We start from the raw sequence: 26,027 nt of genomic DNA, 5'->3' as shown, positions 1-26,027 counted from the left end.
CTAAATGAACTACAAAACGAAATTACCAGTATTTTTTTAAGTTGCATTAAGTGTGTTATAAAGACAAATGAAGCAGGTCATGTGATGTCAAAATGGCAGCCACCATGAGGTGACCCACTACATGCCTCTTTATCTGTTTATCTGGACATACTTAGCAAAAATACTTTTTAAAGGAAAAGTAAAAAAAAAAAAAAAAAAAAAAAAAAAAAACTGAGCAGAACATGAAATAGCTCCGTTAAAAAGATTAAGTGGAAAATACTTTCTAAAAAAATTTTAATCAAATTTTTAATCCCACATTTCACTTAAAAATCAAAAGAAGAAAATGTAACAAAATATTATACAATATTTACTATATAATAAAATGTATAATAACATTTTGCATAAAGGCAATTAAGACCATTTAAAGAACAATGTTTTTTTGTTGTTGCTTTTTTGCATTATGACTTTACAATGAAAACTAAAATTAAAATGTAAAAAAATAAATTAAAATTAGATTTTAAATTGAAACTAAATCCAAAATGTTATTTCTATCTGTTATTTTTACTTATATGACCAAGACAGTATCTTTGCAGGTGTTTGTGAGGTTCACCCAACAGATCTGTGCATATTGCATTAAAGCATGTGATGGATGGAAGAAAAGTTGAGTAGAAGTATATATACAGGAACATTTCACAGGAAAGTTCAAATTAAGAAAAAAAAAGGGTCTACAGTTTGTGTGTATAAATAGCAACATGATTATAAGTATCCAACAACAAACAGAAATAACTAGCTATTACTTCACCATCTCTATGTGGAGAAAAATATTCAGATACAAATAGATACCAATGTATAACATATTTTATCACATGCCAGTTTATTCATAAACCAATAAATGAAACCCAATATGATATAAAGCATGCACTAGAAGAAAAGGATTTTAAGACCATCATTAGGAACCATAGCAGATAGCAGAGCACCAGTGAGTTACAAGTCAAATTTTACTCACCTGGCAGCCACACGTAAGTCACGTCAGTCACGGACTGAAGGAAAATGAATGAAGGAGAGAGTTGAACATACACTCTTTCCCTCTCCTCCCCCTCCCTCTCTCTCCCTCCATCACTTCTACATCCCTCCCACAGATCTCTCCATCTCTATTTCAAAGCGTTTCACATCAATGCAGATGCAGCAGAACTGACTTTTTTTGCTAATGTTTGATTTCTAGTATATTTTCACAAAATTTGACTTTTTTTTACAATTAAATTTTTTTATACATTTTTGATGTAGTTTGATATTACTGTATAGATGGACGGATGGATAAGAATTAACATAGGCACGATAGATGGATAGATTGATAGCTCAAAACACACACTTAAAACTCACACACACACAAAAAAAGTGTGTTTGTGGTTTATGCTAATGGAGACTCATCTGAAGTTCAGTCTAGTATACTCACATATAAAACAGACAAATGTCAATACATACAATGTACTTTTAACAAAGGTTAAGTAACATATCGTAAACACGAAGTTGCTATTTCTCTAATTTTGATCTGTTCACACACACTAAAACTTCTTATGGCCAACTTTGTAACACAAAGCCACAGGACGATCTCAAAGTCCTGAATAACTCAATATGTCAAATTCCAAGTGACTAAAAGAAGCTGCATAACCACATAGATGTTTCTCCAGTCAGGAGACCACAAACCTCACTCCAAAAAAAGCAAGACATCCTTCTCTTTAAACCACAGTAAGGATTGTCTTAAATATCTCAAGACTCATTTTCACCTCCATCCATAGTCCTTCACTCTATAGATAAAACAAACAGCTACTTGTTTTTATTTGTACATATTTTAAATGATTGCACGTCTGTGACTTTGAGACCAAATTAGCACGTTCTGTTGATATTCAGTGCATTTCAGTTTCAGCAAACCTCAAAAGGACTGTTTTAGATTCATAGGAATATTTCTAGCAAATCACATCCATAAATGTGTGCAAGGTGGGCTGTACCTCAGCAACCATTACCGTAACTTCCATGTACAGATTTAGAAACAAACAAGACAAAAATGCAAAGGGGAAAAAAATGCCCTACCATTTTATGAAAATATTTAACAGTTTCCTCAGTTACCTAACCTGTGTTCATATATTCGCTGTCAATTGAAAACTAGCAATTAAGTTGTTTTTGTGCCAAAGTTGGTGTGACTGTGTACTTGAATGCAGGACCCTCCCACTGGGTAAACCAAGACAGGAAGGGGGATCCTGTTATAGCAGCTAATCTAAGAGAAATATTGCAAAATGACTGAAAGGGAGAGGAAAAAGTGCCAATATGCATTATATCTGACTCATGGGTGGCATACGTGACATACACTACCAGCCAAAACTAAATTGGACACACCTACTCATTCCTCATTCCTACGGTTTTTCCACATTTTATAATAATGGGAAAGTCATCAAAGCTATGAGATAACACTAACTTATTTATTTAATGGCAAAAAACACTATATTTGAACTTTTTCAAAGTTGACACCCTTTATCTAGAGCTTAACCAACTTCATGAGAATTTATGAGATCACAGTGACAGATTCTGAGTTATAAAGGTGCACCTACAATTTATTCACATTTTAAAATAGAGTTGCAGTTAGGAGAGAAAAGTTGCAATTGTGAAGTATAAAAACATACTCAGAAAACAGAGATATAAAAGCTGCAGCTACATGGAGTAAAGTCACAGAAATGAGATACTGTATAAAGTTGCTGTAAGACAAACTAAATAATAAAATAAAATAATAAAAACTAAATATTTTTGTAAAGAAATTAACATAGGCAAAATTTATAAGTTTGGGGTGTTTAATTTGTTTGTTTTATTTGTTTAGAAATTAATACTTTTATTAAGCAAGGATGCATTAAACTGGCCAAACGTGACAAAAGATTTATATAAAAAATGTTGATCTTTTGATATATTTTTATCAGCAAAGAATTTATCATAGTTTCTAAAGCAGCACATTAGAATGACTTCTGAAGGATATGACACTCAACACTGGAGTAATGACTGCTCACAAAAATAAATGGCACTTTAAAATATGCTAAAAGTAGAAAACGTTTCACAACATGGTTGCTTTTACTGCATTTTTAAATAAATGCAGTTTTGGTGAACATTAAAAAAAATTATATTTATAAGTAATTTCTAGCATTTAAGCACAAACATTTCAGTCAAAATGTTTCTAAGAACACTGGAAAAAAATTCGACAAGAGCAAATGTCAAAGTCCAGACTTGACTGATACAATGCTAATTCACCTACAGTGAAGTCTAGAAGCATCATTAGTGAAGAACACAGGTGATGATGTTCCTCAGCAAGAACATGCAATGTCTAATGGAAATAGATGGCAAGTCCTCACTCACTGTGTGTGTGTGTGTGTGTGAAGGGAAGGCACAGGCTCTTAAGAGACGCTGCTGTGGTGGGGCGCTGCCTCAAGCTCTGTAATTACCCACCGAGACCCGGCTCTGCCCTGAGCCACAATTTGCGGTGCCATGAAATAAATACATGCTCTTCAACAATAAACAACTGCCTTTTCAAATTATAGCACCTCCTCTGGTTTACCCCCACCGTCACCTCCTGTTTTCGCTCTCTTCGCATGAGTCGTGAGTTTCATAACGCAGGCCATCATAGAACAGCTTCGCACGTCCATGAAGGGCACCACAGTCTGAGAAAATACTGCCATGGTTTTCAAAAAATGCAGCATTAATCACTTGAGTTTGTTTTTTTTAAAAGCACTGCCACACATCAGAGCAAAGCGGTGAATTACAATGTTGCCATTTCACTTGCATCGGCCTTGCATAAGTTTAACAAGAAAACGTTGTGGCAGGACTTTATTTTACATTCAATGCATTTATTTATTTGAAATATATTTAACAGCAAAAGCATAGTTTAGGAATAAAAAAAAGAGTGTAATAATTGCTGAAAATGTACTCCACCATCCAAGACATATAGGAGTTTGTTTCTTCATGGGAACAGATTTGGAGAAATGTAGCATTACATCACCTAATCACCAATGGATCCTCTGCAGTGAATGGGTGCCGTCAGAATAATAGTCCAAACAGTTGATCCACACAACTCCAGGCCATAAATTAACTTCTTGTGAAGCAAAAAGCTCTGCTTTTGAAATAAACAAAGCAATCATTAAGGCATTTTACCCTTAAAGTGTTAATTCCTCCATGTCCATCTCACAGAGAAATCTACATACGTATTTATGGATAGAGCACAAAGTAAAAACATCATTAAAAGTGGATGTTTCTTGCAAACACACAGCATTTTGCTTCTCTAGATGTTAATTAATGGGCTGGAGTTGTGTGGATTACTTTTGGATCATTGTGATGTTTTTATCTGCTGTTTGGACTCTCATTCTGACGGCACCCATTCACTTCTAGAGGATCCATTATTGAGCAAGTGATGTAATGCTACAGGTCTCCACATCGGTTACAGTGATAAAACAAAACTCATCTATTTTTTGCATAGCCTGAGAGTGGGAACATTTAAGCAAATTATCATTTTTGGGTGAACTATTCCTTTAAATACTTTATACATAATGTCCAGTAAAAATGTCAAATGCCAATTCATTGTAAGAAGCACACTTTTACTGGAAAGGTCTTAAATCTCAAAGGCCTCTTCCCAACAGCTGTGTTATCAATAGACTTTTCCTAAACAATACATACAGGCCACAAACCACTGAGGCCACAATAGCAGGCTGGTGGTCAGATGTGCTGTAGGTCGCAGAAGTCATTTTCCCCTGATATAGCGGAGGCATGCTTTTAAATACAGCAGACTTTCATACTCTTTGTGCCATGTGCTCTTCATATGGGACGCCTGTGATTGCACGAACCACAGGTCACTTTCAAGTGCTGCTGATGAAAGAGGAGGATTATTTTGGATGTCTATAGACTGATGCTCTCAAGACATACTAGATATCTGTATGAATTATAGAAACGGTAATATTCAGTAATATATTAAATCTGTTTAATGTGTTAACAAGTTTATTTATAAATGTATACTTACAGTTTACTGTGTAAGAACTCCCTCTAGTGTCAGTTGGTATATACACTTGAATTATAGGAAAATGGAAACAGAATCTACCTGCATATATATTATGGCATACATAATGTAAAAATGGTATCAAGAGTATCAGTAACATTTTCCAAAAAAAGTATCACTCGTTAAAAATCACCTAATGCATCAGCCAACACAAACTAATAATTAATAATATATACACTACCACTCAACATTTCTGGGTCAGTAAGATTTTTATTATGTTTTTGTAAGAAGTACTCACCAAGGCTGCATTTATTTGATCAAAAATAAAGAAAATAAATAAATAAATGAATAAAATACTACCAATAATAGTGTGAAAAATTTGTACAATTTAAAATAATCGTTTTCTATTTGAATATATTTTAAAAAGTAATTTATTCCTGTGATGGTAAAGCTGAATTTTCAGCATCATTACTAAAGTCTTCAGTGTCGCATGAATCTTCGGTTATTATTTTTAGATGCTGATTTGTTGGACAAGTAATTTCTTATCATTAATGTTGAAAACAGTTGTGATGCTTAATTTTGTTCGGGAAACCTTGATACAGGATTCTTTTACAGGATTAAAAACAGCATTTAAATAGAAATCTTTGTAACTTTATAAATGTCTTTACAGTCACTTTGGATCAACTTAATGCAAACTTGCTAAATAAAAGTCTTAATTTAAAAATAAGTAAAATTCTTACGGACGGTTTTGAATGGTAGTGTACTATTTTTAGGCATTTATTTTGGCATCTGAATGTCAAAGGTCCAATGCTAAATAACTGTGTTGTTTAGACAGCTAGACAGTAAGCTAGTATTTCACTATAAACTATGCCTTATACTGATTAGCAAAAAAAAAAAAAAAAAAACAAGTGACAAAAGCGGGAAAGGTCGAAAAATAAAAATAAAACATACAGAGAGAGTGGAAAAAAATAAGCAAAGAAAAAAAAGGAGACAAAATATTCATTTTGAGTGATAAATATCCTTTAATGCATGACTGAACTCTATTAAGGGCTCTTTAAGCAGCACAACAGTGAGAAATTGTTGCCATTTTCATACTACAAAAAATAAAAAAAATAAAAATAAAAATTAAGTCTTCAAAATAATTTATTGCCAAAAAAAATTAAAATGATGAGAACCACAGGTGTATGCCTCAGTCCCAAACCAACAAAACTGACATTTCTCTGAACACACATTAATTTTCGGTATTATTTCATTCGCAGCCTAATGTAAAAGTCACTTCCCCGTTGTTCACGGGGGACCTCAGCTTAAATATGAATGCTAAAATAACTCATCTGATAGGAAAGCAAAATTTTAAAAGGCACTCTGGACTGTCACAGAGTCAAAAGAAGCACAAGTGAACTAAAAGCACTAGTGTGACTACAGCCTGCATAAAAACCCATGCACTCATATCTAAAAACTGAGGAAAAGTATTTAACTTACACGTCGTAAATAGTGTATCGTACAAAAATAGCAATGCGTTGGTCTGTGGTAAACTAGGTAAACATTAGTGTTTCTTTGGTTAAGTGTGTCAGAAAAGTACAAGGTTATGAGGGTGTTCAAATGCATTGAAACAAGAATATTGCTTAATGAAATCATTATCATACTAATAATAACTACAGAAATGTGCATGAATGTGCAAGTTGGTGGAAGACATTTGATCTCAAATAGCCAACTTCCTTCTCATCCACTAAACGCACAGAAAGAAGGTAAAAAAAAAAAAAAGAGGAAATGATGAAAACCACCTGATCAACTTTGCGCTGATGGTATGAAAAGTGCCAAAGCAAGAGTTTCCTGTGTCTCAGAACTCTTGCATAAGAAAACCACAACATTTTCATGCATTTCATGGAGCAGCATTACATGATCTATAACCAAAACCTGCGTTTGCGTAAATAATGTCTAAATGGCAATGACATGCCAATTGGAAAATACCATGAAAAAAATACCACCAATGATCACAGATCATCGATACCTTTTAGCAACATGGTTCTGACCAAACATCTAGTCGTCTTGAGGGAAGAAGACCACATTTTTCGTTGAGGAACAACCCATAGATCATCTGATTTGGTAAAGTGCAAGACTGCAAGAAAAAAGCAGAATTTAAAATCATTTATCAAGAGTAGGGGTGCACGATAAATATCGGCCAATAACTAATGCGCATCTCGTCAGTAGTTTTTGCGCAGCTTGTCAGTTAACAACGGCTCTGTGTAGTAACAGCTGCTCTGTGAAATCACGCACCTGATGGAATTTACCGCTGATTAGAGAACCGGCTTTACTGACGAGATGCGCATTAATTATTGGCCGATATTTATCGTGCACCCCTAATCAAGAGACGTAATTTCTTCAAGATTCAAATAATTGCTCTAACCCTTTGCAATACTGACATGCCCTCAAATCTCTTCAATTCAGGGCCTTTTGAGAGAATTAGCGGGAAAAGTCCACTTAAGAATATGGATGAATAAAGAGTTGGAGTGTTTCTGAGGCGGTGGAAACGAATCAAAACACACAAGTAAAACTAATAAGCTAATTTTCCCTGAAAGCCTTTTTCTCTCTCCACGCAAAATCCACATATGGCATAGTATTATTCTTTGGTACGATTCTCCCATCCTCAAATACAGAATCAAAATCATTTTCTCGGAATGAACTCAAATGTCAGCCCAGATCTACTGCTCTTCTTTGGGTTGGTGGAGTTGGCACGGGAAGAGAGAAGGGAGCATACAATATGAGAGGCTGTGTAAACCTCAGCAGACGGCGAAATGGTGCACCACCCAAACCTCACCTCAAAAGAGACACTTTTCCCAGAGTCCCGTCTGCTTTGAAACCCTGTGAGGTTCGGAGTCTGACAGTGAAGCACTCAAGAGAGCCATCATAAGACTCTGATCCACAATACTGGTCCTGACCTACAGATAATCAAAGTGAAGATTACAGTCCCTAAAGTCATGCAGTCGTCTCCCAGAGTTCTTAGGGGAGAGGAAAAGAGAGGCAAGAGTTGGCTCAAGGTTGCCAGTCTTTGCCTCGATGATCGGGAATGTGCTTATAGCGACATCGATCTCCAAAATGACATCCGGTGGTCCTCCAGAAGTAACACTCATCTCCATTGACAGGACCTCTGCGTCTTGGCCTAGAAGAATGATGAATTAGTTATGACATTTGCAGTAATTGCTGTTCAAAAACATAAAAAGTAAGCACCATTACTTTTCTTATTAACACCACGGAGTCTGAATTACCCAGAAGTCCCTGCAGGTTGTTGAATAGCAGGTGTCGGCAAGACTCTCTGAATCCGTCGATCTGGATATCGAACCACTAGTCGGGTATTCTCAATAAAATGTCCCTGAGAAGAGCATTTAAAAGGGTTTTACATACGAATATAAAAACATGCATATTGGAAGATCATCGGGGTTTCACTCACATTGAGTTTCTCCATCGCACGGGAGGCCATGTTGGCATTCTTGAAGTTAACAAACGCACAGAAGCGTTCATGCAGAACACGAATGCTGTCAATTTCTCCATAACTGGTAAGCATCATCAAAAATGGAAACTTTTAGAAAATGATTCAATTATTGTAAAAAGCCAATGTGGCATGAGATCTCACATTTTGAACAGGTCCCACAAATGTTTCTCTGTCAGTTCTGTGGTCACGTTGCCCACCCACAGGGAATTGCAAGGACTTGTGAAGGAGAGCGTGAAAATGACAGAAAGGGAAATATAGATACAGAATTAAAGGGAGAGAACGTTTCAAAAATAAACTAATGCACAGATTTAGACTGAAATCCGTTATATGATGGCTTACCCTGGTTGGAGGAGAGCACAGTCCTGATTTGAAGCTGTAAAACAAATATTTTTATTAGACAAATTAGCCAAGAGAAATTCATTGATTGTGGCAAATTATCAATAGGGTGTCATTATGTAAAATGAAGAAATTTTAAGTTTTTTTTTTTTTTTTGGCAGTGCATTAATAAAGAATTTAACAAAACTTTAACAAAAAATTTAAGTTGTTCTCAGGATGCACACAATGAAACTTATTTTGCACTGATGCCAGACTTATTCATTTGTTATATTCATCGGGTTTAAAAGAAGAGAAAATTTAAGTAGACTCATATATTATGACATGTAATCAAGATAATAATAATGATAATAATATTAATAATAATAAATCAGCATATTAGAATCATTTCTGAAAGATCACGTGACACTGAAAGCTGGAGTAATGATGCTGAAAATTCAGATTTGCATCACAGGAATCGGTAACATTTTAAAATATTCACTCACCAGCCACTTTATTATGTACACCTGTTCAATTGCAACCGAGCAACAGAATGGGAAAGAAAAGGGATTTAAGTGACTTTCAACGTGGAATGGTTGTTGGTGCCAGACAGACTTGGTCTGAGTATTTCAAAAATTGCTGATCTACTGGGATTTTTGCGCACAACCTTCTCTAGGGTGTACAGAGAATGGTCCGAAAAAGAGAAAATATCCAGTGAGTGGCAGCTGTGTAGACGAAAATGACTTGTTGATGTCAGAGGTCAGACAAGAATGGGCAGACTGGTTAGAAATGTACTAGAAAGGTGTACCTAATAAAGTGGCCAGTGAGTGTATGTTAAAACAGAAAGCAGTTCTTCAAAATAATATTTCTGTGTTTACTGTTTTGTGTGTTACAAAATAACTTGAGTACTGATTCTTGTCAAAATCAGTGTAGCAATAGCACCATCGTGTGGTTCAATAAAAAAAAAGTTGGCAAAATGAAAGAGCTCTTACCCTTGGCTGCAACAACAGCCTGCACAGTGTTGTATTTTTCCAGCAATTGAATACTCTGTTCCTCATCATAGCCAAGATCCTAACAAAGAGAACACCTTTATTTATATTTCTGTGTATACTTTTCAATGGACTACAATACATTCGCTTCCAAAGAAGTATTTTTTAAAGCTGGCCCCATTCTAAACTGAAACACTTCACTCAAACTTCATCCTATTGTTATTCAAAACTTGTTTGACTTTCTTCTGTGGAACAAAAAAAGGAGATGCTTAGCATGGCTGAGCTGCTTTTATTACAACCAAAGTTATGTAGCTCCAAAAATATGGGTGAGTCATATGGACTCAGTTGTTGAAATGTCATTTTTTCCATTGTTCTTCAACTGAGAAGAAAAACAAGGAAGATTCGGAACAACAAAAGTAAATGATTTAGGAATAGTTATCTTGGGGTTTTTTGCTTTATAGAGGCTTTGTAAAAAGAAACTTTGGAAATGTGAACATACAAATTTTATCAGTATGTTCTTTGTTCTCTGGTACTAGAACCCACACCCTTTGTTCTTTGTGCTCTACTTATTGAACTACATTGAGAAGTTCTGTCCTTACCAAAATTTGTTGCACTTTACAGTACAAGAGGTCATTGACCGCTTCTTCGCAGTCTTGGTCCAGTTTTAGCACCTGTTCCATAGCTTTCTCAGCTTCGCTGTAACTCTATTACAAACAAACCCGCATACAAATTCATTGATACACAGCTAAATAGAGATTCGCTCCATATACAGAAAAAAAAAAAAAAAAAAAACAGTACGCCAACAGGTCATACCTTAAGCCCCATAAGTGCACTTCCTCTGCGGTAATAGCCTTTGGGCCAATCAGGAGCCATTTGGATGGACTTCTCAGCATCTGCGAGGGCCAGAGGATACTGCTCCAGACAACAGTAGCAGTACGAGCGATTTCCAAAAAACCTGTTAACCAAAAATCAAAGCTAGTCAAAAAAAAAAAAAAAAAAAAAAAAAGACAGCCAAACAAACACAGTATATCTAGATATGATTTCATGCATATCAATGCATCACCTGTAGTCTTTCGGATCACATCTGATGGCCTCTGTAAACAGACTAACAGCTTGTGTATACTGACCCTCCTGAACAAATCGAATCCCTTTTTCTGGAGTGAAGAGAAAGAAATACTCATATGGAAGAGATGGATTTGGAGGAATGTATGAGTAAAGAACAACAGCAAAAATGTTTGACAATGATACTCGCAATGATACTTGCTTAGTAACTGTAAAAACGTCCCTAGGTTACGTATGTAACCCTAGTTCCTCGAGGGAACGAGACGCTGCGTCGATCGCATTTGGGGAACGCCTTTGGCAAGAACAACTCTGAATATCGTGTGCAATCAGTTCAATGGAAGAGCGTGACGTCACGGACGGGGTGACGTAGCGACCAGGAAGCTATAAAGGCACGTGCCACGCAGCTGGCTTCAGCTTCGAGTAGGGAAGCAAGCGCAGGCAGGGGTGCCGGGAGTATGGCTCGGCGACGCAGCGTCTCGTTCCCTCGAGGAACTAGGGTTACATACGTAACCTAGGGACGTTCCTCTTCGGGAACTCGAGCTGCGTCGATCGCATTTGGGGAACGATGTGCCAACGCTGCCAGACTACCAAACCCCTGCCTAGTGTGTATCCGTAGAGCACAGCTTAGGACAAGAGGACAGAAGAGCCAGGAGCGGCTCGCATATCGAGATTGTAAAATCTGGCAAATGTAGAGGGCGTGGACCACCCCGCAGCGTTGCAGATGTCCAAGAGGGACACACCTGCCAGGAAGGCCTTAGAGGCAGCCATACTCCGCGTAGAGTGAGCCTTGGCTCCCAAAGGAAGGGGAAGACCAGAGGACTCATATGACTCGTTGATAGCCTCGACTATCCAACGGCTAAGGGTCTGCTTAGAGGCAGGAGAACCCCTGTTAGTAGGACCGTAGCATACAAGCAGTTGGTCGGATTTTCTCCACAGGGCAGCTCTGTGGACGTATGCGTCCAGTGCTCGCACTGGACACATACAATTTAGCTTCACCTGGTCTGGCTCCCGAAAGGGAGGAGGACAGAAAGCCTGCAGTACGACAGGTTGTGGTGTGACAGAGGGAACTTTAGGAATATAACCCGCTCGAGGGTAAAGAAATGCTTTGGCCATACCAGGGGCAAAGTCTAGATAGTTAGGGGCCACCGAGAGGGCCTGGAGATCTCCAACTCTCTTTAGAGAAGTAATAGCCAGTAATAGGGCTGTCTTCAGTGTCAGATGTCTGTCTGATATTTCTTGAATTGGCTCGAATGGAGCTTTGCAGAGAGCCTCTAACACCACAACCAGATCCCATGGGGGAATACGGGACCGTACTGGAGGTCTCAGCCTCAGTGCACCTCGGAGGAAACGTGTAACTAGGGGGTGTCTACCCAGTGACTGGTCACTGAAAGGGACGTGGTAAGCAGCTATGGCCGCCACGTACACCTTTAAGGTGGAGTGGGTTAACCCCGCAGAGAGCCTAGCTTGTAAAAACTCCAGAACTGTACCAACCGGGCAGTTAACAGGGTCAAGTTGGCGGTCTCTGCACCATGAAGTGAAGAGTTTCCACTTCAGGGCGTACAGTTTCCTCGTAGAGGGAGCTCTGGATTGGAGTAGGGTCTCAACAACCTCGGTTGAGAGACCAGCTGCTAACAGATGTGCCCCCTCAGGGGCCACACCCACAGCTTCCACAACTCCGGGCGAGGGTGAATTATTTTGCCCTGCGCCTGAGAGAGTAGATCTGTCCTGATCGGAATCTGCCATGGAGAGCCGTCGAGGAGAGAAATCAGATCTGCGAACCATACTCGGCCCGGCCAGAACGGGGCTACTAACAACAGACGGACCCCGTCCCGTCGTACTCTCGCCAGAACTCCCGGGAGCAGAGCGATGGGGGGGAAGGCATACAGACGAAGCCTCGGCCAAGTCTGTGCCATGGCATCTAGTCCCAGTGGAGCTGGGTGAACTAGAGAGAACCAGAGGGGACATTGCGATGTCTCTCGAGTCGCGAAGAGGTCCACCTGAGCTTTGCCAAATATTTGCCATATCTGCTTCACCACCTCGGGATGAAGCATCCATTCCCCGGGCCTCGGCCCCTGTCTCGACAGCATGTCTGCTCCCACATTCAATCGCCCAGGAATATACACTGCTCTTAACGAGAGGAGTTTGCCCTGGGACCACAGGAGGATCTGGTACACCAGCTTGTACAAGGGGCGTGAACGCAGACCCCCCTGGTGATTGATATAAGAGACTACCGCTGTGTTGTCGGTGCGCACTAACACATGACAGCCTCTCAGGTCTGGGAGGAAATATTTTAAAGCTCGATATACTGCTAGCATTTCTAGACAATTGATGTGCCATGTCAGATGGCGATCGCTCCACAGACCGCGGGCAGGGTGGCCACTCATGACCGCACCCCAACCGGTGAGGGACGCATCTGTCGCTAGCGTTACACGGCGACCAAGAGCTCCCAGCACCGGGCCCTGATTCAAGAACCAAGGTTTCTTCCATATGTCTAAGGCACGAAGGCATCGCCGCGTGACCTGAATAGTTCGGAAAGGATTTCCCCTCGGGGAAAACCCCTTGGTCTTGAGCCACCACTGAAGGGGCCTCATGTGCAGGAGACCAAAAGGTATCACGTTGGACGCAGCTGCCATGAGCCCTAACAGTCTCTGAAACTGCTTCACAGTGAGTGACTGGCCTTCTCTGACTCTCTTGACTGATGTGAGGATCGACTCGATCCGAGCAGGAGACATACGTGCCTGCATCGTGGTCGAATCCCATACTACGCCTAGATAGGTGGTTCTCTGAACTGGAGAAAGTACACTCTTCTTGGCATTCAGTCTCAAACCCAGCTCCCCCATGTGTGCGAGAACGACATCTCGATGTCGAACCGCCATCTGCTCTGATTGAGCTAAGATCAACCAATCGTCGATATAATTTAGAATGCGGATGCCCTGCATACGGAGGGGTACCAGAGCCGCATCTACACACTTCGTGAATGTGCGGGGTGAGAGTGCAAGGCCGAATGGAAGTACTCGATATTGATAAGCTTTGCCCCCGAAAGCGAACCTCAGAAACTTCCTGTGTTGTGGAAGGATGGATATGTGGAAGTATGCGTCTTTGAGATCTATCGTGACAAACCAGTCCTCGGATCTGATTTGAGCTACAACCTGTTTGACAGTAAGCATTTTGAACTTCAGTGACATAACTGAGAGGTTTAACTGACGTAGGTCTAAGATCGGACGCAACCCCCCATCCTTCTTTGGAACTATGAAATACCGGCTGTAGAACCCGGATTCCCTGTCTAGAGGAGGGACCACCTCGATGGCCTCCTTCCTTAATAGGGTATTCACTTCTTGTTCCATAACCAGAGCCTGCTGGGGGCCGACGACTGTCGGTGTAACCCCATTGAATCTCGGCGGTGGACGGCCGAATTGAATAGCGTAGCCTCTTTGTACTGTGTGCAGGACCCATTGAGATACATTTGGCAGAAGTTTCCACGCTGCTCGAAAATGTACTAAGGGAATCAGTCTCTCGAGACTGATCTCTGGTGTAAGAGGCCCCCAAAGGGGAGGCGAGCTTCCCAGCTCCGCTACGCTCACGGGCGGAAATAACTGGGAGGGACGCTCGCGGGAGACCGCTGCGCCCTGAAACACTGGCAGGGTTGGCAGACCGGCCTCCGGAGGGTACCGGGGAGAGGCGGGCACCGTATAATGAGGTGGGTACCGCTCTGACCCCGTAGGGGCTACCCTCGAGGTCACTGGTAGCATGGCGTCAGGACCTCTTTGTCGAGGACTTCCTAGCTTCGATAATAGTACGAAGGTCTGATTTTAATCTAGGAGCCCCCGACTCAGACCCTCGGTCCCGGCGTGGGGGAGCACGAGTGGCGACGCTCTGCTTTTGAGCCTCGCGGTATGAGGAGCCTGCTAGTGGCGTGGGTATCTCCCGTCCAGATAACCCACAAGAGCGACGAGGGAGGAAACTCTGGAACGCCGCCGCCTGCTTACGGGCCTCCTGGAACCTGTCGACGACAGTATTGACTGTGTCGCCGAACAGGCCCGAGGCTTGGAGCGGGGCGTCCAGGAGGCAGAACCTGTCACGGTCTTTAATTTGGGACAGGTTCAGCCATAAATGCCTCTCCGCGGCCACCAAGGCTGCCATAGACCGCCCAATTGCGCGAGCGGTCTCTTTGGTGGCGCGGAGGGAGAGATCAGCGGTCCGTCTAAGCTCTGCAATATCGTCGGACTTGATCCCCTCTCCCTCGTCTACATCTCTCAACAGGTCGGCCTGATATGCTTGAAGGACGGCCATGGTGTGAAGGCACGCCCCTGCCTGACCTGCTGCCACATAGCCCTTGCCCACTAACCCTGATGTCGTTCTTAATGCTTTAGTAGGCAAGGCCGGAGCCTTCAGAGACGACGCCGAACCGGGTGACAGATAGCCCGCAAGCGTCTGTTCAACCCGTGGCATCGCTCTGTAACCACGCTCATCGAGCCCTGTCACATTCCCATAATACTGCGAATCAGGGCCGAAAAGACGGGTGGAATATGGATGTTTCCACGACCTCGCTATCTCATCATGGAGGTCGGGAAAAAAGGGAAGGCTCCGGGCTGGAGGTGGTTGTCTGGGCCTGAGATACCGCTCATCTAATTTACTTCTCTGCGGTTCATGTGATTTTTGTGGGGGCCAGTCTATTTTTAACTTCTCGACTGCGCGAGTAACCACCTCCAGCAGCTCCTCATACTGGGGCGAAAGGGGTGGCGAATCCCTGCCAACTGTCTCCACATCCACCTCATCAGACGAAGAGAGGTGGAGTGTCGACCCCTCGCCCTGGGCGGAAGAAACCGACGAGCGTGCTTCCGATCCCAGGGTTTGGGCGCCAGATCTAGCAGATGAGGAAGGAGATAAGGACGTGCCCGTCTCCATTCCCTCTGCCAGATCCACCTGCGAACCCCACGAGTGCAGCAGCCGCTCTGCCTCAGCAGAAGCGGGGCCAGAGCCGCGGGGAACGCTGGCGAAGGCTCCCTCCTCGAAGAGAGCCCTCCGGGATCGAAGCGTCCGCATTGGCAATCGTTCACAATGCGGACAGTCGGCTCCCTCGAGAGCCGACTCAGCGTGCTTCGACCCCAGGCAAACCACGCATAAATCATGTGTGTCCCCAGCCGTGATGTAGCGCTGGCATGGAGGAACACACAGTTTATAGCGCGATTTGGTTTCGCCCTTCAAATGTCTCGTCTTAGCTTTAGACTTAGGCATCGTAGTCTAATGATACTGGACAGACAACAGTAAATAAGACTTACAAGACAGACTTAAGAACATGCACACACAGAGCGCTTGCTGAAAGACGCGAAGCTGAAGCCAGCTGCGTGGCACGTGCCTTTATAGCTTCCTGGTCGCTACGTCACCCCGTCCGTGACGTCACGCTCTTCCATTGAACTGATTGCACACGATATTCAGAGTTGTTCTTGCCAAAGGCGTTCCCCAAATGCGATCGACGCAGCTCGAGTTCCCGAAGAGGAACTTGTGATCTACTGTGAAGCATTTGAAAAATTGTGAATGAACAGTTCACCTAAAAATGAAAATTATGTAACTGATTAACCTTCATGTCTTTCCAAACCTATTTCTTTCTGATAAATGAAAATGAATGTGTAGCAGGGCTGTCAAGTTCCAAAGTAAAAAAAAAAAAAAAAAAAAAAATCATAAAAGTTATTAATTAGTCTTCTGAAGCCATTGAGATTTAATTTGTTTTCCAAAAAGCATTCAGATTTTTTTTCCCCTCCAGCTTTACCTTTTATGCTCCATTGAAGATAGAAATAGAAGGTTGGAACAATATAACAGTATAATGACCATTTTAAGGTTAAACTACAAAAAAAAAAAAAAAAAAAAAAAAAAACACACGCGAACCAGATTTTTGTCAGAAGGAAAGAGATTATTACACACCTACTAGTAAGGCACTTCTCTTAGTTTTAGCATCTGGTAAACCTATGACCTGTTTAAAAAAAAAATTAAACATTATATTACAGCGATACCACAGGATATTTTCAACAGTCAAATGCAAAACAAATTTAAAGCTGCATGAAAAACAACATTCAAAATATGTAACTACTACTCTGAATGATGATTGAATAGTTCAGGAAGGATATGATATGATTCTCCGAAAGTACGGTCTGCATCTCAGTTCTATTACTATTCATCTCAAATTATAATTGTGTGTATACTTTATTGAAATGCATTACTTTTTCTTTTAAGTAAATATTTTTAAAGCTGGAAAGTGCCTACTATTTATAATTTCTTTAATCTATTCACTGTATGCAGCATTATAAATTAGCACATCCCAGATCAGTACACTACAATAGTACACTGGTTTTCAAAGAAGTTTCTCAAGTTCACCAAGGCTGAATTTATACTAAAAATACTAGCTACATTTTGGAATGGTAGTGTACACAAATCTGTCATGACAGTGGAAGTACTGCCATCTTTTAAAAAAAAAATAATCCTGTCATATAATCCCAGAGTGACAGCACCTATAGATTTATGAACTATGTTAATACCCAAGATTCCCAACACCCAGGTTTCACATTTAATGGCTCCACCTTTACAACACAAGAGTACGGGCAGCCCACAGATGGCAACAAAACACATGACACTAAATACACAATCACAAAAACTCACTTCTCCTGTCCTGCTCTCATTTTCCTTGTTCTCTTTCGACTTGTGTGCTCCTTTACTTTTAGCTTTAGGTCGAATGTGACTGACAGCATTGGCAACAAAAGCACTGTTCACATCCCAGCCTGGGTCCTGAAAATTAAGAAACCGTGTCAAAGCAAGCAACTGAAACAATTAACATTCAAATAGCAAACTCTGGATGTCCATCGGTGGGAACAGTATGGTTGGCTCAGTTTCCATACCTCCTCACTAGCACGAGCCGCCGGCTGTTGGTTGCTTTTGTTCCCTGACGCCAGTGGAGGTCCAAAAGGACTTTTACTTTGAGGAGCAACTGGCTTCTCTTCCACTTTTGAAAGGCCGATACATTCCACCTCCTCTGACTCAGACTCCTCAGACTCATCAAGTTCAGAATCAGCTCCAGCATTCTCCTCCCCCTGAAAAAAATTATTAAAAAAAAATATATATATATATATCACATTTGAAATGAATTGAATTGCATTGATGGCTATTTTCATGGAAAGATCAATGTATTTTAAAAGAAGTAAATAGAACTGAACCAGAATCAGAATGAGATTCATTGGCAGGTATGTTAACGCATACTAGGAATTTGTTTTAGTGACAGATGCTCCACAATGCAACAGAATGACTGTGACAAGACAAGAGAATAATATAAAAATATACCAAATAGACAATGTACAACATAGCAAAAACACAATTTTGTATGTACAGGTATTTTATGTGCACATTTGAAATGTAAATAAGTATGTGTGTTAAATAAAAAATGTAGTGCTGTGTTCTCCACGATTTACTGTCAAGTGTTCATGAGATGTATTGCCTGAAAGAAGAAACTGTTCCTGTGTCTGTCCATTCTGGTATTCAATGCTCTGTAGCCAGATGGCAACAGTTCAAAGAGGGAGTGTGCTGGATGTGAGGGAACCAGAGTGATTTTGTCAGCCCTTTTGCTTACTCTAGATAAGTACAGTTCTTGGAGAGTGGGAGTGTTGTAACAGTGATTCGCTCAGCAGTTCGGACTACCCTCTGTAGTCTTCTGAGGTCAGATTTGGTAGCAGAGCTGAACCAGACGGTTACTGAAGTGCAGAGGAAGAATTCAATGATGGCAGAGTAGAGCCATTTCAGCAGCTCCTGTGGCAAGTTGAACTTCCTCAGTTGGCGAAGGAAGTACAACCTCTACTTGGTCTTTTTAAAAATGGACTCAATGTAAAAGTCACACTTTAGGTCCTGAGAGAGGATGTTGCACTGGAATCTGAATGACTCCACTGTTGTTACAGTGCTGTCCATGATGGTGAGTGGGGGGAGAGAAGGGGGTTTCTCCTGAAGTCCACAATCATCTTCACTGTTTTGAGCATATTGAGCTCCAGGTTGTTAAGACTGCACCAGACAGCCAGCTATTTCACCTCCTGACTGTAAGTAGACTCGTCACGGTCCTGAATGAGGCTGATAAGTGTCGTATCATCTGCAAACATTGGGAGCTTGACAGAGGGGTCTTTAGAAGCGCAGTCATTGGTCTACAGGGAAAAGAGCAGTGGGGAGAGGATACAACCCTGAGGAGCTCCAGCACTGATTGTACGAGTGCTGGATGAGAATGAGATTTACTAGCTGCTGCCTGTCTGTCAGGAAGCTGTTAATCCACTGACAGACTGAGTTAATTTGGACAGAAGGTGGTTTGGGATGATAGTGTTGAAAGCTGAGCTGAAATCCACAAACAGCATCCTCACATGAGTCTCTGGTCCCTGGTCTGTCTTGATGCTGCTGGATGTAGCTGGACGTTTTCTCTCAAAATCACCATTCGCTGATGGAGACGAAAAGTAAAACAGCTACTGGCATTTTATTTTGTGAAAATGAGATGAAGTTTTCACATTGAAAGAGAAGTGATCTCGGTCTCATAGACATGCCAGGCTTTATCTGCAGCTAAACTGAATAAAAGCAGAATGAACTGATGAAACATTAAAAAAAAAAAATGTAAAAAAATTAAATAACATTTTTGAATGTTGTACAGAAACTATAAAGCATATTTTCTATCTTATTCTTTGCAGAAATCTGAAATAATTGCTAATTAAATGTAGCCTAGTATATAAAACAATCATAAAAAATTATCGATTACAAACGATTGATTATTGTCCAGCAGTGTATTTGATCTCTTACAGCTAATTAAAAGTAATTAAAAAAAGAAGAGAATTCCTTGTAAAAAAAAATAAAAAATAATTATGATAATATATAGGCTACATACATAAAATGTAAGCCTATACATAATACTCTTAAAGCTTCTTTTTTTTTTCTCTTGGCTTACATTTTTACGCATGCCAAGTCATGCCATAGCATCATTAAACTAGCATCCAACAATGGACAAAAGTTTTTTTTCTTTTCTAACCTATGGTTCTCTAACCATAAAGGCTGCTGTAATTTGCCCCCTGACTAGGCATTTAAGGAATTTAGGAGAAACATTTAAATAATCCTGTGAATGCACTTAAAGAATGCAAAATCTAATCGTTATAATCGAATTGAATCTTATTGTGAATCGAATCGAATTTAATCGTTCTTGAATCGAATCGAAAACCTATGAATCGTGAATCAAATCGAATCACTGCCTACCCAAAGATTCATGGCCCTTCCTGACACATATCATCTTACCTGATCTGAAGTGCAGGAGTGGGGGAGAGGGGGTTTGATGGAGGTGTTAACAGGTGTTTTTTTTTTTTTTTCAAACGTGCAATAAAACTCATTCAGATCATTTGCCAGTTGTCGATTCTCCACAATGCTGGGGGATGTTGTCTTGTAGTTGGTGATGTTTTTCAAACCTTTTCACACTGAAGTAGGGTCACTAGAAGAGACCTGGTTCCTTAGCTTTCCAGAATAATTCTTCTATGCCACTCTCATCTCTTTTTCCAGTGTGTATTTGGCCTGTTTATCTGTCCCCATTACTGTAAGCATCTTCTTTGGCCTGACAGAGCTTGCTGAGTTTTGCAGTAAAACATGGTTTGTCATTGTTGCATGTTAGATGGTAGATTCCTGCGAGGAATGCACATGTATTCACAGAAACTGATATAGGATGTTATAGATTCTGTGACTTCTGGCAGCAGTTTCAAAAACACTCCAACCAGTGCATTCGAAGTAGGCTTGTAAATCCCTCTCTGCTTCATTAATCCATATTTTTACACAGCAATGAAGGGATGAAACTCTAAAACACCAAACCGGATACATCCATGCACTCACACACACTTACTTACACACATGCAGAATTATACATACTCAAATCAATTTGTATGGCTATAACCATATAGCAGAGAGTCAGAACAGAAGACTGAAATAAGAGGTTAAAATCAGATCAGACCCGAAAAGATTAATCTGTGATAAATCATTTGTTTTCATTTTTGTTAGATTTTTATAGACTTTTTATGTTTTGTGTAACAAAGTGCTTTCTGTATTCAGGTTTGAATGTAGTAATAATAATGCAAAAACCTACAATTCAAATCAACATTTAAAACAACAAAAAATATAAACCTTGACAAAAAGTTGTCTTTGAGAATACCTTAATATACATTTAAATCCACAACCTAATAAAAGTAAACAATTATGAATAAAAACATCTAGGGAATTCAAAAGCCTCTCTATAGAGTCCTATAATACAGGAATCTAATGGTTGCACCATTTTCTTTTTTTGCTCTCACCAGGAGGTGCTATTATTCTGCCTTCAAAAATCGGATTTTAAAGACCTATCCTCTATTTTAATATGAAATACTGCATTGATTAAAAAAAATAAATAAAAAGTTTTTTTTACTATTTTCATTGGGATCAGGAGCACACAAGGGCTAAATATGATACACTGATCTGCCAGAACGGTTATAAAGAAATAAAAACGGAAGAAACATCCTGCATCTTAGACCTCTTAGAGCAAGCATCCTCAGCCTTCTAGTTATATTTTACCTGTTCAGTACTTTCATCCTTTTTACCCCGTTCTAGTTTCTTCCGCTGACGTTGGCGCTAAAAAAAAAAAAAAGATATTAAAAACTTTTTGGCAGCGACACAATGAACATAATGAAGCTTAATTAGGCCTCTGTTAACAATAAGGAAAAAACAATGCTCAATAGATCTGCCCTGACAGTCAACTCTAGGTTAAAGTGGACTCATTCTTTTACTTAGTGTGTTAAAGTTAATTTCCTCTCACCTTCCTTTTGGCTTTGCGTCTCTCTGCTTTCCGTCTGGCCTTCTCCTCCTCACTAAGACCTTCCTCACCATTTAAGACATCCTGTAAAACACACAAACGTATTAGTGTATCAGGAACACACACATATACATACATACATCTAAATACTATGTTTCAGAAGAGAAAAACTGTGCAATAAATCAATATATCTTTTTTTAGATTAGGCCCATGTCCTTCATTAAAGATGTTTAAGAAGGTAATCAAACCTTATTTAAGATAGATTTTAGTTACATGTGCTGCCTACAACAAGGTTGAAATGGTTACAAAACCACTGTGGAGGACTTTGGCCACCATAAATCCATATGCAGATTGATAATGTACAAATGAATGAAAGTGAATGAAAACAGTGTTGCTCAATCTATGAGTGGTTAACCAACTAAAATGCTAATCAAAACTTAAATTCAAGAGGACCGCAGGGCAAAAGCTATGGGACAGAAAACAACTCTTAAAATCTTTAATGTTACAGTCAGTTAAGAATGCACACTACCATGGACCGATAAGACACAATTTGAAAGTTCCAGCATGAATGAGAAACATTAACCAAACAAAATACAGAGTTCCTTGGAACAAAAAAGCCTCAGAGCAGCTGCGCAGTTTATGCTGGGATTATCTCTGCTTGGAGCACATTGACATGACCTTAAACCAACTGATATGTTGAGGCCTGACTAGAAGATAAACTTCATGCACTAACAAAAACATCAAGGTCCCGAGGTTCAGCCAAGGTACCTACAATGGCCCAAAAATGGTTGGACACCTAAAGCCATACTTAAACGTATCAGTGCCTTTGCATTACATACAGATACTGTTTAACTGTGGCTTTTGATCAGTTTAATTTGCTCGTCAAATAAAAGTAAAAAAAAAAGTAAAAAATATAAACATCATACTGACCCTAAACGTTTAAAACGTTTACACTAATCAAAGATTTTAGTATTAAACGTATCTATAGTAGCCTTAAAAGTGTATAAATAAACTTTATACTATACACACACACAATACAAGGTTATTGTGCTGAAATCGTTGCCATAATTCTTCAAATTTAATTACATTTCAGATTTCATTTCAGACTAAACTATTAGTCAAAATGTCTGCAAACAGTTTGTTCAAAAACAGCATGGAAACATGCAGGTCTTTTGACCTCTTATTACTGATTTAACTTACATCTTGGGCTAATTCAGGAAAAAGAGCCCACTGTTCTTGTACCTGTAAGAGTGTGTGGTCATTCTGCTCGGGGAGGGCACCAGTGTCCATCTCCTCTGGCCTCTCGTCACTGGAGCCTGTAGAAAGATGCAATAGAGAAAACAATGGATAAAGTCCAGTTCAAGCCAACAGAATCAGTAAAGCATTAGCCAACACCATATTTTCTGAGAGGCGAAACATTCATTAATGCAGAAATGAAACTTAACTCTAGATCACATAGTCAAATCCTAACCACATTAACCATTTCCTATAGTTCATATGAAAAAAAAAAAGATATATATAAAAAAAAATCCATACATTTGTGAACACTTCTCATTCACTTCAAAATTGGCAGACCATCATTTTAATCAAAGTGCTACAAACCCAAGAAAACCTCACAATCAAGCACTAGTTTTACTTGTATAACTTACTATAACAATTGTAAGCTTTTTTTTGTAATCTCCAAAATAGAAGTTTTCGTATCACATAAATAGCACAGAATGACCAAGTCCCACTTTTTTTTTTTTTGCATTCGTTAACCAAACACTAGCATTCCTGTTTCAGAAAGGGATGTGGATTTGAGACTTTATAAGTTTTTTAACTGATTCTTTGTTACAGAGAAGCAAAGACACATTAGACACTCCTTATCCTCAATCACTCCAATCAGCCACAACAGCCATAATATCCTGCATATAGAAAAGAGACACACACAGCTTGCCTTTGGTTACAAATCCCTGCCAAACTAACTCCAAAAATCTCAAACAAAAAGCAGGCAGTTGATGCATTGGCTAACACACTTCCCTTTAAGTGACTCATCCCACACTTCTCATCTCAAAACTGATTTACCTTGGTATGACACAAACCACTTGGCCCTCAGCTAGTCACGTCTTCCTTGGATTATGCAAACTGTTCCATGCAAATGATCCCGACTTATACTGTTTTCACTGTTGTGAGTCAGTATGCGGAATCCATTTGACTAAAACAGCAGCTCAGAATCATGATTCATACAACAAAAAATTAAATGCATGCAACAGCAGAAAAGACAAGTGATGATTTTAAAAAGGTGTTACAATGTTAAACAAAGATGTTCATTTCAAAATGTGAACCAGGAATGATGTCGAAAGCTGTATGGATTACGTGACAAAACACCTCTGAACATTTTACTATGAATGAAACAGACAGGCAAATTGCAGTCTACAAGCAACAACCATGAAAAGTAAAAAAAGAAAAAGAAAAAGAAAACTATGTACACTTTAGCATTTTATGGTGATGGCTCTTGTTCTTATGCATATTCACACTTCTAACAACTTTAAGTACAGCCCAATATTAGACCGCAACATTTCAACAAATACAGTAACAATACACTCAAACACACAATTAAAAATATAGCTAAAGGGGTTTTACAGCCTGGTGTCATCATAGGAGAACCTTTTCAAGTTCCTCAAAGAATTTTCATTTTCTAACTCTTTAGAAAACCCTCCATGCAACTGTGCTTTGAGTAGAGCTCAATATTATGCAAATTAGCATTACTGTATGTAATGAAGACTGCAACAAATACAAATATATATATATATATATATATATATATATATATATATATATATATATATATATATATATAAACAAGTTCCTCGAAGTCAAAGTTCCTCAAATAATTTTTATTCCACAGCTCTTTAGAAAATCATTCATGCAATAGTGCTTTAAAGAGACAAGACAACAAAACCCTAGTCTGAAGAATCCAGTTTAAACTGGTAGCTGTGTTTTGGAACATAAAGAGGTTTCTGTATGACTACTGGCTGGTCAGCTAGCTACATTTATCATAAACCATCTTGCCCAATTTAGGCAAGATGGTTTACCAGCTTATACTATTTAAATAGCAACAACCAACATGTAAAAAGAAAAAAAGAAAAAGAAAAAAAAACACTTCAAGCTTGTATTTTCAAGATTTAACTATTTTCAAAGCACTTTTTTTTTATAAGATTTGTTGCTTAAAATGGTAAAGAAACACTGAAAACACTTTGTTTATAATTGTAAAAAGTCTTGTTTGCCTGTAGACGCGTCAACCTTTAACCCCTAAACTGTGCTTTTAATTTACAATCCTGAAGAAATGACTACATGTCAAACGAATTCAATGCGTCTGAATTGGTTTGTCTAAAAATGGCTACAAAACCACTATCATACAGAAAAAGATGTGTTAAAATCAGATTTAGCGTCTCTGTGATTCACAGGCCTGTTTTGCGTGTGATTTCTTAAGTATTTGAATTAGTTTTCAATAATAAACTAAAACGGCTTAAACAAAAAGCCTGTAATTAGTGTAAACATTAAGCCTACCTTTCTTTGTAAAACGTAATTAAATTCATTTAGAATCTATGAGACTTTACCGAACAACTTCAGTTCATTTTTCTTCGTAATATTTTTATATTTAACATTAAAAGTAGATTTGACCGAAAAAAGGTTTGGAGACTATTACAATTTACAAATAAAAACTACATGGGTGACAACCGCAGTTACGTGTAGTAATTTTTTCATAAATGACTTTTGCGTAAATTGATTTATATCACATTATTTATTTTATATAAAACTGACTGGTGTAATACAACTTTATATCACTGTCACTAACGCGCTTTAAGGCGATAAAAGTGGATTGTATCTTGTCGTGTTTTACGGTTCTGATTCATGGAAAACTAACTTTATAACTCGGACAGACAGAAACAAAGTTTCCATGCAGAGGAACTCACCGCTAAGCCCCAGTAACCGGCAGAAATCCAAACTGAACTTCATTAGTCCGACCATTCAGCATTATTACCCTCAATACCGCTACAGGAACGTAAATACAGCAGAATACACGTCAATTCGACAAATGAATCGTCATATTTAAACTTGTGGTGTTTCTCTTCCTGGGCGTCGAGCGAAGCGCCAGGCGGGTGTGTTGAACTGAACTCAAGCGCCTCCCAGAACCAGTGTCTTAAAGGGCCGCGGGGGCATAGTGTTCTGGAGCCACACTTGTTCACTATGGAAAAAAGCTATTCCACAATTTTTTTTCTATTGTGCCAAAACACATTTTATGACAACCTCAGGCCATCTGAGATGTAGACGAGTTTGTTCATCTTGAACAGATTTGGAAAAATGTGGCAT

At 39.5% G+C, this 26,027-nt stretch overlaps 1 protein-coding gene across 3 annotated transcripts; it reads right to left on the bottom strand.

Moving 5' to 3' along the window:
- Positions 1-5,997: 5,997 nt before the first annotated feature.
- LOC113092374 (tetratricopeptide repeat protein 31) lies at positions 5,998-25,944 on the bottom strand. 3 transcript variants are annotated; one of them, XM_026257959.1, is made up of 16 exons: positions 25,631-25,942; positions 22,875-22,990; positions 21,678-21,758; positions 21,437-21,493; positions 17,737-17,928; positions 17,501-17,626; positions 16,769-16,817; positions 10,851-10,941; positions 10,601-10,742; positions 10,387-10,491; positions 9,791-9,869; positions 8,826-8,859; positions 8,628-8,702; positions 8,445-8,547; positions 8,263-8,366; positions 5,998-8,156 (listed from the first exon to the last, which is right to left on the bottom strand). In XM_026257959.1, exons 1-16 carry the CDS (start codon positions 25,683-25,685, stop codon positions 8,030-8,032), a joined length of 1,536 nt encoding a protein of 511 aa, XP_026113744.1. In that variant the 5' UTR covers positions 25,686-25,942; the 3' UTR covers positions 5,998-8,029. The 3 variants fall into 3 exon arrangements, with proteins under 3 accessions (XP_026113744.1, XP_026113745.1, XP_026113746.1); XM_026257960.1 differs by having other exon boundaries at positions 22,917-22,990; positions 25,631-25,939; XM_026257961.1 differs by having other exon boundaries at positions 8,035-8,156; positions 8,231-8,366; positions 25,631-25,944.
- Between the last annotated feature and the right edge of the window lie 83 nt (positions 25,945-26,027).

This window comes from Carassius auratus, unplaced genomic scaffold, assembly GCF_003368295.1.
Source record: "Carassius auratus strain Wakin unplaced genomic scaffold, ASM336829v1 scaf_tig00214575, whole genome shotgun sequence".
Lineage (NCBI taxonomy): Eukaryota > Metazoa > Chordata > Actinopteri > Cypriniformes > Cyprinidae > Carassius > Carassius auratus.
The sequence above is the reverse complement of the archived record's forward strand: the minus strand, read 5'-3'. Positions and strand labels throughout refer to the sequence as shown.

What these genes read in the sequence shown, in the direction of transcription:
- LOC113092374 (XM_026257959.1), bottom strand. Translation starts at nt 25,685, where the DNA reads ATGGTCGGACTAATGAAGTTCAGTTTGGATTTCTGCCGGTTACTGGGG. An exon ending in GTGCACTTATGGGGCTTAAG is followed by an intron (nt 10,492 to 10,600) that starts GTATGACCTGTT and finishes TGTTTGTAATAG; the next exon opens with AGTTACAGCGAAGCTGAGAA. An exon ending in GGCTGTTGTTGCAGCCAAGG is followed by an intron (nt 8,860 to 9,790) that starts GTAAGAGCTCTT and finishes TTTGTTTTACAG; the next exon opens with CTTCAAATCAGGACTGTGCT.